Source organism: Sarcophilus harrisii, chromosome 3 (assembly GCF_902635505.1).
Source record: "Sarcophilus harrisii chromosome 3, mSarHar1.11, whole genome shotgun sequence".
In the NCBI taxonomy this organism is placed as follows: domain Eukaryota; kingdom Metazoa; phylum Chordata; class Mammalia; order Dasyuromorphia; family Dasyuridae; genus Sarcophilus; species Sarcophilus harrisii.
This window is the reverse complement of record NC_045428.1, coordinates 560,142,101-560,155,124: the sequence shown is the minus strand read 5'-3', so window position 1 is coordinate 560,155,124 and position 13,024 is coordinate 560,142,101. Positions and strand designations below refer to the sequence as shown.

At 46.5% G+C, this 13,024-nt stretch overlaps 1 protein-coding gene across 1 annotated transcript; it reads right to left on the bottom strand.

The window, feature by feature from the left end:
* Window positions 1–606: 606 nt before the first annotated feature.
* LACTBL1 (lactamase beta like 1) lies at window positions 607–9,026 on the bottom strand. The gene is made up of 6 exons (XM_031962638.1): window positions 8,828–9,026; window positions 6,705–6,814; window positions 5,914–6,074; window positions 3,951–4,189; window positions 3,008–3,113; window positions 607–2,393 (listed from the first exon to the last, which is right to left on the bottom strand). The coding sequence occupies exons 1-6, from the start codon at window positions 8,874–8,876 to the stop codon at window positions 1,388–1,390; spliced, it is 1,671 nt and encodes a 556-aa protein (XP_031818498.1). The 5' UTR covers window positions 8,877–9,026; the 3' UTR covers window positions 607–1,387.
* Window positions 9,027–13,024: the final 3,998 nt, after the last annotated feature.

Here is a 13,024-nt window from a genome sequence, read left to right as displayed (position 1 = left end):
CTTTTTCTCTTCCGGTTCCTGCGCTCTCTTTTCTTCTTTCTTTCTTTTTCTCTTTCTCTTTTTTTCTGTCCTTTCTCTGTCTCTTTCTTCTCCCTCTTCTCTGTCTCTCCTTCTCCTCTGTGTCTTTCTTCCCTTCTCTTCTTCCTTTTTCTTTCCTCTTCTCTCTCTTTCTCTTTCTCTCTGTCCTTTCTCTTTTCTTTCTTTCTCCTTCTTTCCTCTTCTCCCTCCTTTCCTCTTCTCTTCTCTCTCTTTCCTCTTCTTCTTTCCTCTCTCTCTTCTCTCTCTCTCTCTTTCCCTCTTCTCTCTCTCTCTCCCTCTCTTCTCTCCTCTCTTCTCCCTCTCCTTCTCCCCTTCTTTCCTCTTTCCTCTTCTCCTTCTTCTTCAACCTCTTTACTCTTTCCTTCCGTCAACTTACACTTTTCTCCTTAAAATATTCCAAGGACTTATACCTGTTAATATAGGATAGCGGTGAATCAATTCAACTTACATGAACCTGATTTGGCCTTTATGAGGAAGGGGTTTAATCAAAAGGGAAAAGAACCCAAGGAAGGAAAGACCAGGAAAAGGGTAAAAAAAGGTACTGGTTTAAAATTTTATTTGGACTTTCTGTCATGCTTCCCAGATCTAATGGAAGGTTGTGTAGGATTCTGCAAAGGACTCGGAGAATTAGGTCTCCATCTCACATAGGACAGACTCCTAGAGGACAGGAGCGAAATGATGGCCTAGAGGCAGGGACGTGTAACAAAGGAGAGAAACTGTTTCCAAAGTCTTTGCTACTTTCAAGCTACTGTTAACTTTGGGGAGAGCCAGCAGAGCAAGAGCGTTTGCTACAAGGAACAATGCTGCCACCTGGTGGTGCCCAGCAATATCAGAGTGGTCCTGGGTGGGGCAAGCCAGCTCAGAATCATGGACCATTAGGATGTAAAAGCACTAGCTGGAAGGGAGTGCTGGTCGACCAGGGCAGCAGGAAGGGTTCAGAGTGCTGGTCAACCAGGGCAGCAGGACAGGTGGGGAGTCAGACCTATTCCCATTACTCTGGATACACTATTGAGCAAATCGCCCGATCCCTGCAGGTCTGTAAAATGGAGAACAGCTACTGTCTGAGATCCCCTTCCTGCTCTAAATCTATGATCAGAGAGCCAGAATATTTGAGGCAAAGAGGAAGCTTGGGGAGCTCTAGTCCAAGGCTTATAAAACTGAGCCCAGAGAGGGAGCCGAATTGTTCCAAAGTTACACGGCCGAAAGTGTCACAGGGGCCTTCGAGCTCAGGCTTCCTTCTGTTGCTGCCTTCCTTGGCCAGAGCACGAGACTTCCCTCCCGACTCCGACCTCCCCGGCCTGTTGCCACAGCTAAGACCGAGGAGGTCGGAGGCGAGGGTGGAGGGAGATCAAGCGGCAGTCTTGAAGACAGGTTTTTGGGCCAATCGGAGGACTTTGTAAGTGCTCAAGCCAGGGGCATCAAAGCCCGGGGAGAGCCCCCTCTGGTCAAAGGGATAAAAGTTGAGGAGCTGGCCATGCTGAGCCTCCAAGGGGAGCCAGGCAGCCCCTAGAGGCAGCACGCAGGGGAACTCCTTGTCCATGACCATCTGGAAGACGCGGCCCTGCAGGTGATGCAGCTTCAGGGTCCGGAACTTGGCCGGGATCAGCTTCTCCACTTGGGGCCCAAATTGCTGCATGCAGAGGACCCCTGAGGGTCCGAGGAGGATCTCATAGAAAGTGAGGTTAGCATAGGTGTAGAAACCCAAGTAAGGGCCGGGGTTGGGCGGCGAAGCGAGGCTCCTCTCGACCTCCCGGAAGGCTGTCTCCATGGCGGGGATGAGGACGTCGTACACTTGGGTCACCAGGTCCGGCCCTGGGGGACGGGGCCCGGCCATGAGCACGATGAAGCTGAGCTTCAGCTGAGGGACCAGGGAAAAGGTAGCCGCATAGCCATCCAAGTCCCCGTCCTTCCGGACGATGCTGTAGCCCCGCTGGCCGTGGAACTCCCAGGGGGTGCCTGTCTGGTTGGCAAAGTAGGTCCCAGGACAGGTGAGGAGGGGGGTCAGCATGGTTTTGAGTGTATCTGGTGTCAGGATGCCTTGCGGCGCGCTTCCAAGGAGCACCATGGCCAGCTTGGCCAAGTCAGAGGGGGTGGAGTACATCTGACCAGAGGGGCGATACCAGCCAAGGTCATAGAGCGGGGCGGGGAGCCCACTGCCATAGAAGCCTGCAGCCATCCGGGCCTGAACCCAGGGCACGAGGTCGAAACCCGTGTCCTCCATCCCCAGCCGATCCAGGACATTCTCAGACACCCATCGCTGGTAGTCCTTGTTGCCAGTGTGTCTGGTCAACACATGAGCCAACAGGGAGAAGGCCAAGGTGCTGTAATGACACCTGGAATGAGAGCAAAGTGACCTGGAATATGGTGCATGAGGGTGTAAATGGGACAGCAGGGAGACTATTTCTCACTCTGGAATCTAAACCTCCTCATCTGTGAAATGGGGGCCTCCCAGTCTGACATTCTGTGTTCTAGAGTCCCTCATAGCTCTGACATTCTGTGTTCTAGAGACTCTCCCAATTCTGACACTCTGGGTTCTAAGGGCCCTCCCATCTCTGACATTCTGTGTTCTAAGGGCCTTCCCAGCTCTGACATTCTGTGTTCTAGAGTCCCTCCCAGCTCTGACATTCTGTGTTCTAGATTCCCTCCCAGCTCTGACATTTTGTGTTCTAGAGTTTCTCCCAGCCCTGACACTCCCTATTCTAAAGTCAATTCCAGCTCTGATATTCTCTGTTATAAGATCTCTCCCAGCTTTGAAATTCTGTATTCTAGAGTCTACTTCAGCTCTGACATTCTCTGTACTAAGGGCCCTCCCAACTCTGACATTTGTTTTAAGACTCCTCCTCATCCCAACATTCTATGCTTCTCTCAAGCATAATTCCTCCAGGGCCTGAGAAGAACTCCAGGAGGCTCCTTGGTCCTGTTGGGAAGAGCTTTCTCCCAGAGAAAGAGCCTGAAGGGCTTCCCTAACCTGGTCCCAGGATCAGCCACCAAGACGTCATCCTGCAGAAGAGCCAGGGCATCCTCGGTGCTCCCCCGCCACAGCAGGGTGGTTGAGCGGAGTCTCCTGGGTAGCCCTGCAAAGGAAGGGAGGGAAGATAATGCAGCAGACCCAGTAGGGTGTGGTTGGACTAGGGAAGGGCAGATGTCTTGTAGTGGGAAAGCAAAGGGCTAAAAGTCAGGAAAACTAGGTTCCAGTCCCCAGTTTCCCTACCAAGGTACCAGGGAACTTGTCAAGAGTGTATATAAATGTGTGGAAAAGAACATGATTCATAAACAAATCTGTTGTTGTCTGTCATTTCAGTTCTGTCTGACTCTTCCCAACCCCATTTGGGTTGGGATTTTTTTTTTTTGGCAGATACTGGTCTGGTTTACTATTTTCTTCCCCAACTCATTTTGCTTATGAGGGAACTGAGGCAGAATGAAGTGACCTGCCCAGGATCACACAAATCCTGAGGCAGGATTTGAACTCAGGAAGACGATTCTGTCTGACATCAAACTCCCAACAATCTGTATTATCAGCTTCATATTTTTCAAAGCACTTTCACATATATTAGTTACTTGATTCGATCCTCACAAAACCATTTATGAGGAAGGGAATAAACATTTATTAATCACCTACTAAGTGCTTTATATATATTTCCTCATTTGATCTCATATCTCTAAAATGTAGGTACTAATGTTCTCCCCATTTTATAGATGAGGAAACTGAGACAGGCAGAAGGTAAGCGATAACTGGGGTCATACAGCATAAGTATCTAAGCTTCCAAACTCCAGGAACAGTGCTCCATCCACCGAGCCACCCAGCTGCCTAGCTTCATTTTAAAGATGTTCCCATTCCAGTCTATGTCTCAGTCACCCTACTGGATTTCCACAACCGTCCCCAAATTTATGGGTTCAGGGCATCTCCTCACCTGAAAGTTGACTAGCCATCCTTCGGAGAGTTACTGTGGTAGGTTTGAAGGGCGGAGCCACCTCCTCCAGCCCATCCATCAGCCTTCCCCAGAACGGGCGTGGACCTGTTTCAAGGGGGTTTTTGATCCTGAAGCCTTGGGCATAGCGTTCCAGGGGGTCATCCAGGGACGCCACAATGCCTTCCTCCCACAGGCGGTACAGCATGATCGTGGGGAAGATCTTGGAGATGCTGGAAATCCTGTCCAAAAAGTGGCACCGTTATTCCCCATGCCTCATCTCTCATGCTACCCATTACAGCTGCAGGAACCTGGGGTGGAGGGGCTTAAATCATTGGAGAATCGCTGAGAACACTAAGGATGTTCAACCAGTGAAGAGACCACTGGGAGGCAGGGGAAGAGGAATAGTGCTCAGGTGTTTGAGGAGATATCCTGGGTTTGAGTGATTGTTATTGTTCTTCCTGGTCCAGAGGGTAAAACCAGGAGAAATGGGTGTATGTTACAGGGTAACAAAGTACAGCTTCATGTGAGAAAGAACTTTCTAACAGCACAAGCTCTCTACTCCACTGAATGAATGGGCTGCTTTATAACATATAGCGTCTCAGGTGTAGAAGGGATTATTGATCAAAGTGACCTCTAAGGACCTTCCCAGCTCTGACATCCCATGTTCTAAGAGCCCTCCCAGTTCTGACATCCCATGTTCTAAGAGCCCTCCCAGTTCTGACATCCCATGTTCTAAGAGCTTCCCCCTCCCACCGAGCTGTGACATTCAGTGTTCTAATGGTCCTCCCATCTTTGACATTTTGTGTTCTAAGAGGCCTCCCAGCTCTGATAATCCCTGTTCTACAGTAGGCCCTTCCACCTCTGATATTCTCTATTCTAGAGTCCCTCCCAGATCTGGCATTTTGTGTTCTCAGGGCCTTCTCACCTCTGATATTCTATATTCTAAGTTCCTTCCCACCAGTGACATTCTGTATTTTAAAGTCTGTCCCAGCTCTGACATTCTGGGGTGTAGGTCCCCTCGCAGATGTGACATTCTGTGTTCTAAGTACCTCTGGAATTTTGTCCTGGGTCGATTCCAACTTTAAGATTCTGTGTTCTCAGGACCCTTCCTATCTATACATAATGTATTCTAAAGTCACTTTCATCTCCAAAATTCTATGTTCTGAGGCATTTTCTAGCTTTAACCTTCTTGTTCTAATCTGTTTCCTCAACATTTTATGGCTTGACTAGATGTTGACTTTGAAATCTTTGATTACTGTAATATTTAGAAAGAAAACAACAAGAGGATGAGAGTTCTCCAACTTTAGAGAAGGCGTGGTTATAAGGGGGGATCCTTAACTGTGATTTGTGTCTCTGAAGGTCTGGTAGACAGAGGAGTTAGTTCTGTGTTCTTTCCACTCCATCACATGCTTTCCAGGTATAGACTAAAATGGCAAGATTAATGATTCAAGCTAAACCTCAGGTGTTGATGGGAAGAACACTGAATTGGAAATCAAAGGATCTAAATTTAAATCCTGGCTCTGCCACTTAGTAGCTGTATTATCTTAGGAAAATGATTTAATCTCAGTTTCTTCATTTGTAAAATGATGGGGAATGTGCCAAATGCCTTTCTAGCCCTGGATCACTGAGGCTAAATTATGTCTCCTATCCAGGCCACAATTTTTTCTTCTGCAAAATGACATGATTGGACCAGATGGTCTCTAGAGTGAGTTTTAATACTCAGTGATCTTATGGTAGGGAAAGGAGACCAGAATGTCTGAGCTGGAAGGGAACTGAGAACATAGGATGTAAGGGCTGGCAGGGCCTTTAGGACACAGGAGGTCACTCTCTTTTGTTTCAGAGGTTTGTGGCTGAGGCTCAAGGTCCACTGCCAAGATTCCTGCTCTTCCTGCCAACATTCCCTGTTTCCTACCTCCATCCTACCATCTACTCAGTGTAGGACCCCGAAGTCTGGCGAGCTCACCGGTAGATGGTATATTCGGTGGGGGGCCCTGAGGCCCTGTCGGAGCCATTCTTCCTGCCAAAGTTGCCAGTCCACAGCACAGTGTCATTGTAGATGACCACAGCAGACATGGCTGTGAGACCAGGGGCAGTGGGCATTGTTTGCTGCAGAAGCCTGTCCACCTTGAGGAGAACAGAGATGTGACTTTAGAATAGGAACCGAATTCCCATTGGCCACAGCTTGGCCCAGCACATAGTCCCCTTCCCCCAGAGCACACTCCTTGGAAATCCCTCCCATGGAGAAGCCCTCTACCCTTAGCTCCAGCTTCCCCCATGCTGCACACACCATTCCCTAAATTTCTTGGCCAGACCACTGTTTCCCTGTCTCCATACTGAGACCCATTAAAGACCTTAGCTAAAAAGGGCAAGGTCTCCCACTGCATCCTGGGTCATCTCCAATCGTGCTGATCTCTTTCTGGCCATCAGACCCCGATGGTTCTGGAGGGGAAAGCAAGGCAGGTGACCTTGCCCAGACCAAATCCAACTCATTTACAGATCACGGCACCCCCTCCCTGATATCAGAGTCCTCTTGGAGAACAAAGTCCAAACAACAACTGAAGACCCTCCCCATCCTCCAGAAATGAAGCCCCTCTGCCCAACAGAATCCTCCTTTGTAACAAAGAGGAAGTTCACTGAAACAATTAGAGGTTGGCCATATTCAGTACCCATAATCCCCCACCTCTCTATTAGCTGGTTCGACCCTTTCTGTTTTTGTGGTTTTTGTATAAATCATTTCCCCTGGTTTACCCCGACCTTCTCCAAGGCCTCCTTCAACACAGGGAGGGGATGCTGTAGGGGCACGGGCTCTGGATAACGGGGACACATCCTCACAGTTTCCGAGGTCACTTCCATGTCAGAGGAATCTACCAAGAATAACAAGTAGAGCGCCATTCAGTTGCCCACAACACTACAAGGTAGTCAATGTGAGTATTATTATCTCAATTTTACAGAAGAAAAAAATCTTAGTCCCAGAATGACTGGATCAAAGTCATACACCTATTAAGAGACAGAGGCAAGAACTCAGATCTCAGCAACAGGGCCTATCCAGTATAACTCATTGTCTAGCAGTGAATAAGATCATCCACTGGGAGGGCCAGAGGACCAGCTACTCAGTCAACATTTATTTATTTTATTATAATTATAAATAGTCAAGTATTATAAATTATTACAATAAAATAAATAATATAATAAAATATTACATATAAATACAATTCTAGTTTTATTATAATTTATTATGCACTTACTATGTGCCAAGCACTGTGCTGAGCTATCTAGAGATACAAAGAGGTCATTAAGGATCCTAGCAAGAGCAAAGGATTAGAAATCAGGAGACTTGAGTTCAAATCTCAGCTCCCCCATTCAAGTTCCTTAAGAATAAGATTACTGGGGCAGCTAGGTGGTGCAGTGAATAGGGCACCAGTCCTGAAGTCAGTCCTGAGTTCAAATGTGACCAGACACTTAACACTTCCTGGCTGTGTGACCCTGGGCAAGTCACTTAACCCCAATTGCCTCAGCCAAAAAAAAAAAAAAATATATATATATATATATATATATATATATATATAATTACTGGGGCAGCCAGGTGGCACAGTGGATAGGGCACTAGCCCTGAAGTCAGGAGGACCTGAGTTCAAATCTGGCTTCAGACACTTAACACTTCCTGGCTGTGTGACCCTGGGCAAGTCACTTAACCCCAATTGTCTCAGAAAAAAAAAAGACAAGAATAGGATTTTTGTTTCATAACAATAGTAACAAACAAAATAACAAACAAACAAAAAAAAATAACAAACAAAAGTTTTTGTTATTACCACAGTGCCTGGAACATAAATAAATGTTGATTGATTGATTAACTGAATGATTATGGCCAAATCTGAACTTCAATTTTCTCATCTCTAAAATGGGATAAATTATGCTTGTTTAATCTTCCTACCTTCCAGTGGGGTTGTGAGCATAGCCCTTTGTAACTTGCAGAAGAACATAGCCATTATTGCCACCTATCTGACTGGTATGAATGGGGGACTCGTTGGCTATGATGATGTCATTTAGATGGCCCTGAAGAAAAGGGACTGGATCCGGGATCTCATTGGTATAATGAACTCTATCTATTGTTAAGTGAGTTTTTTTTTTCCTCCATGCACATGTATGTGAGCTTCCAATTTGGGGGAAGGGACATCAATTGCAAAACTCACCACCTACCTATTGCCTCCCTGAGTCAACGGGGGCAGTGGATTGGGTGAGAGAAAGCACGAGATTCCTTTAAGAGCGATAATCAGACATAACTAGAACAGTGCCATCGGGGCTTTGGCCCAGGGTGCTGAAATTCAGAGGGCATTAATAGCAATTGCAGCCACTTAACTATTTGGTATCTACCCAGAAGGAATAGTTGATTAAAATAGGAAGCTGTCAGTTGGAACGCTCTCTCTTCCCTTCACTCCCATCAGTAGCCAATCACAGAATTCTCAGTGAGCTCTTCCCCAGGCTGGCAGTGGCCTTCCAGCAGTGAATGCCCTTATGGGACCCAAGGGTCTCTTCTATGATTGCAGCTGTCCCCTCTCTCCCAAGTGAAATGAAGGTTTATTTTGTGCCATTTGCCCAAAGTCCAAAAATTACTAATAACGTATCTGGGAACATAGGATTCTAGGGGTTTCTATCTGGGTTGAGTCTCTGAGAGCCTTTGACCCAAACTTCTCATTTTACAGATCAGAGGTACTTGCCCAAGGTACAGAGGTACAGAGAACTTGCCCAAGTTCATATAACAAATACCCGAGTCAGAATTCGAATTCAGTACCTCTGACTTCAAAGCCAGGACTATTTTCACTCTTAGGTCCTAGGTCCTCCTCTTGGAGGCTCTTGGGAGGCCGGGTCCCCACACTCACCGAGCTCTGCCTTCTGAAGGTGATATTGCCACAGAAAGCAGCCGGTCATCGTCACTGACAGAAGGAAGAAGAAGCCAGCTACAGCTGGGAGGCACTTTCCCTTCACCTTGGGCAGTGTCAGCCCTGGACAGACCTGCAGCTCACGTGTACACACACATGAACATGCAGACACAGACACACGGGATACAGGTGGTAGAATTCAGAGAAAGAAAAATCAGACACCCAGGGGTGAAAGGGGCGTGAATTTAGGGGTTACTGGGCCCAAACCATTTGTTTTACAAGTAGAGAAACTGAGGCCCATGGAGGGCAGCTAACTTCCCAAGTTCACTCAGCCAACCTGGTGGAGACCAGACTAGGAGCTTGTCTTGTGCTCTAGACCCTGTTCCCCCATACCCTCAGCCTTCATCTCCCGATGCCCTTCGGCCACTTACACTAAGGGTACCCGGTCTCCTTGGCTGCCTAGGGCCTCCCCCTGTGGTGCTTACTTTTTCTGAGTGACGTCCAGGCCACTCCAGTTAGCAAGAAAAGGAAGTGGGACGGGGCGAGCATTCTTGTAATGTCTGTCTGCTGTGCTTTCTCTTGGGGTAGGAGCCCATGGGCAACTAATGCAGAGTCCCTGGGTGCCCTAATGGCTCATGGGAGTGAACAGGAAAACAAGGAAAATGACTTAGAATCAGAATGATAGAAGGTCAGAGCCGGGAGGGCCCTTAGAACCCAGGATGTCAGAGCTGGGAGGGTCATTTATTATAGTACACTAATATTCCATAACATTCATATTATACCATCACTTATTCAGCCATTCTCCAACTGATGGGCATTCCCAGGTTTGTCCTTTTCCTTAGTGGTGATCTGACCCCAGAATCACACGACCAGTTCATGGCTAAACAAAGTTTAGACCCATATGAACAGACAATTCTCAGATGAAGAAATTGAAACTATTTCTAGTCATATGAAAAGATGCTCCAAGTCATTATTAATCAGAGAAATGCAAATTAAGACAACTCGAAGATACCACTACACACCTGTCAGATTGGCTAAGATGACAGGAAAAAATAATGATGATTGTTGGAGGAGATGCGGGAAAACTGGGACATTGATGCATTGTTGGTGGAGTTGTGAACGAATCCAACCATTCTGGAGAGCAGTTTGGAACTATGCTCAAAAAGTTATCAAACTGTGCATACCCTTTGATCCAGCAGTGTTACTACTGGGATTGTATCCCAAAGAGATTATAAAGAAGGGAAAGGGACCTGTATGTGCACAAATGTTTGTGGCAGCCCTCTTTGTAGTGGCTAAAAACTGGAAACTGAATGGATGTCCATCAGTTGGAGAATGGCTGAATAAATTGTGGTATATGAATATTATGGAATATTACTGTTCTGTAAGAAATGACCAACAGGATAATTTCAGAAAGGCCTGAGAGACTTACAGAACTGATGCTGAGTGAAATGAGCAGGACCAGGAGATCATTATATACTTCAACAACAATACTATATGATGACCAGTTCTGATGGACCAGGCCATCCTCAGCAACGAGATCAACCAAATCATTTCCAATGGAGCAGTAATGAACTGAACCAGCTACGCCCAGTGAAAGAACTCTGGGAGATGACTAAAAACCATTACATTGAATTCCCAATCCCTATATTTTTGCACACCTGCATTTTTTATTTCCTTCACAAGCTAATTGTACAATATTTCAGAGTCTGATTCTTTTTCTACAGCAAAATAACGGTTTGGTCATGTATACTTATTGTGTATCTAATTTATATTTTAATATATTTAACATCTACTGTTCATCCTGCCATCTAGGGGGGGGGGGGGGGGGTAAGAGGTGAAAAATTGGAACAAGAGGTTTGGCAATTGTTAATGCTGTAAAGTTACCCATGCATATATCCTGTAAATAAAAGGCTATTAAAAAAAACACAAAATAAAAAATAACTTGGAAAGAAAAAGAAGAAGAAGAAGAAGAAGAAGAGGCAAGGGAGGAGGACGGAGAAGAGAAGGGCAACTTTTCCTCCATCTTGAAGCAAGAACAGGTCACTCTAAGTCAGTCAGTCCTGATGTCCTGACAAGGATCACCCTCACCTCCCCCTGAGCAGGGACTCGGCATCAGGCTCTAACCCCAGGATTTGTTCTGATAATCTCTCTTGAGGGAATGGGTCTTTATCTCTAATCTGCCAGCTGTGTCATCTCCAGCTTCTAGCCTCTTAGGAACCCAGACAAGGAAAGTGATTTTCAGACTATGAGAATCCTTCCCCTCCCTTCCCAATTGTGGTTCGGCTTCTCAGGACCAATCAGATCTTAGGCTTAGTATGACATCCCTCCCAATCATCCCAATTCTGTTGTCAGACCTTATGTATCTGTCCTCAAGAAGGTTCCCAGAAAGCAAATATGGTCCTTTTTTTTATCAATTCCACCCAACTTGTGGAGTAGATATCAAGTAAACAAATTATCTTTAATGCCTGTCTCAGCTCTTACATCCTGGGTTCTAAGGGCCCTCCTAGCTCTGACATCCTGTGTTCTAAGGACCCTCCCAGCTCTGACATCTTATGTTCTAAGGGCCCTCCCAGCTCTGACATCCTGGGTTCTAAGAGTCCTTTTAACTATGATATTCTGTGTGCTAAGGTGTGTGTGAAGCTTTGTGTGAAGATGGAAACTGAATTTCATCACTAGAAAGGAGATTAGAGAATATGGCAATTCTATTACTATACTCAGAGGGGGTCACTCTGGAGGGCTTACAGGTTAGTGAGACTTCCTTCAAAGGGGGTCCTTACCTGAGGCTTTGACCCAGCCATGAATCCAAAGAAGGCTCTTAGTCCTTAGAGGGGCTCAATACCACAATCTGGGACACTCTGTGAACAGGGAAACAGAGTCAGCAAAAGAGGGGATCTAAGAGGTTGAAAAGGAGGTAATAATAACAAAGAAATGAAGAAACCTTACGGGGTGGGGGAAGAGAGACAGGGCATGGATATCAGCACCAAGGATGCAGGACAGGGACCGGGCAGAGGGAGAATCAGGGGCAGAAGGATCGCAACTGAGGAAATCGTGGATAGAGGAGCGACTGAATCTAGCAGAATGGAGAATAAAGATAAATAAAGGAAAAAAACGAAAACCTCCCATATTTCTATTCTGTGTTTGCCCCTAGGATTAAGAAAGACTCAGACACCCTCTCATCTGTCTTTAATCCCCAGAACTTCCCCTCTTCTTCAGTCCCTTTCCTGATCCTTAGTAGACCTTTAGAATCAGTCTTTTCCCAAAAAATCCCTAAGTAACCCCCAAAGCACAAATGGAAATTCACCATTTCCCAAAGGCCTCCAGAGGTAGATGAAGGGATATCGGAAGCTCTGCACCGGCTCCCACCAGGACGGAAACCTCACGCCCCTGCTCCTCTGCAAACCCAACAGACTTCATCCCGCTGGCCCCAGAGCCAGCCCTCTGCTAGGGGCAAAAATGACTTTCCCCAGCGTTCCTCCATCTGGCTACCCAAGTGTCCAATCCCTGATGGGCAGATTAGTGCTACTGTGCGGATGAGGGTGGAGAGCAGTGAGGGACATCTGTGTGGGCAGTGCCAAGAGAGAGCAGAGGCCTCTGGGGGAGGGGGAGGCAGGGGAGGCAGGAGCTCTCCTCTGTAATTCCTCTTAGATCAGGAATAAAAGGAGCCATAGAATGGTGCTTCCAGACAGTGTTATGAAACGAAAAGAGACCTCCATCTATGGTTAAAAGGCAGAGTTTTGGATGCTCTCTGATACTTGTTCTCTGTACGTTCTTAATACTTGATCTCTGCAGGCTCCGGTTTCCTCATCTATAAAATGAGACAGTGAGAATCTAAGGGCCCATGCAGTTTTAAAAGCCTATATAGTCCCTAAGAAATCTCTTCCTTTTATGCCCAATTGGCTATCAAACTCTGCATACCCTTTGATCCAGCAGTGTTACTACTAGGATTACATCCCAAAGAGATCTTAAAGGAGGGAAAGGGACCCACATGTGCAGAATGTTTGTGGCAACCCTTTTTATAGTGGCCAGAAACTGGAAACTGAGTGGATGCCCATCAGTTGGGGAATGGCTGAATAAATTGTGGTATATGAATATTATGGAATATTATTGTTCTGTAAGAAATGATCAGCAGGAGGATTTCAGAAAGGCCTGGAGAGACTAACATGAACTGATGCTGAGTGAAATGAGCAGGACCAGGAG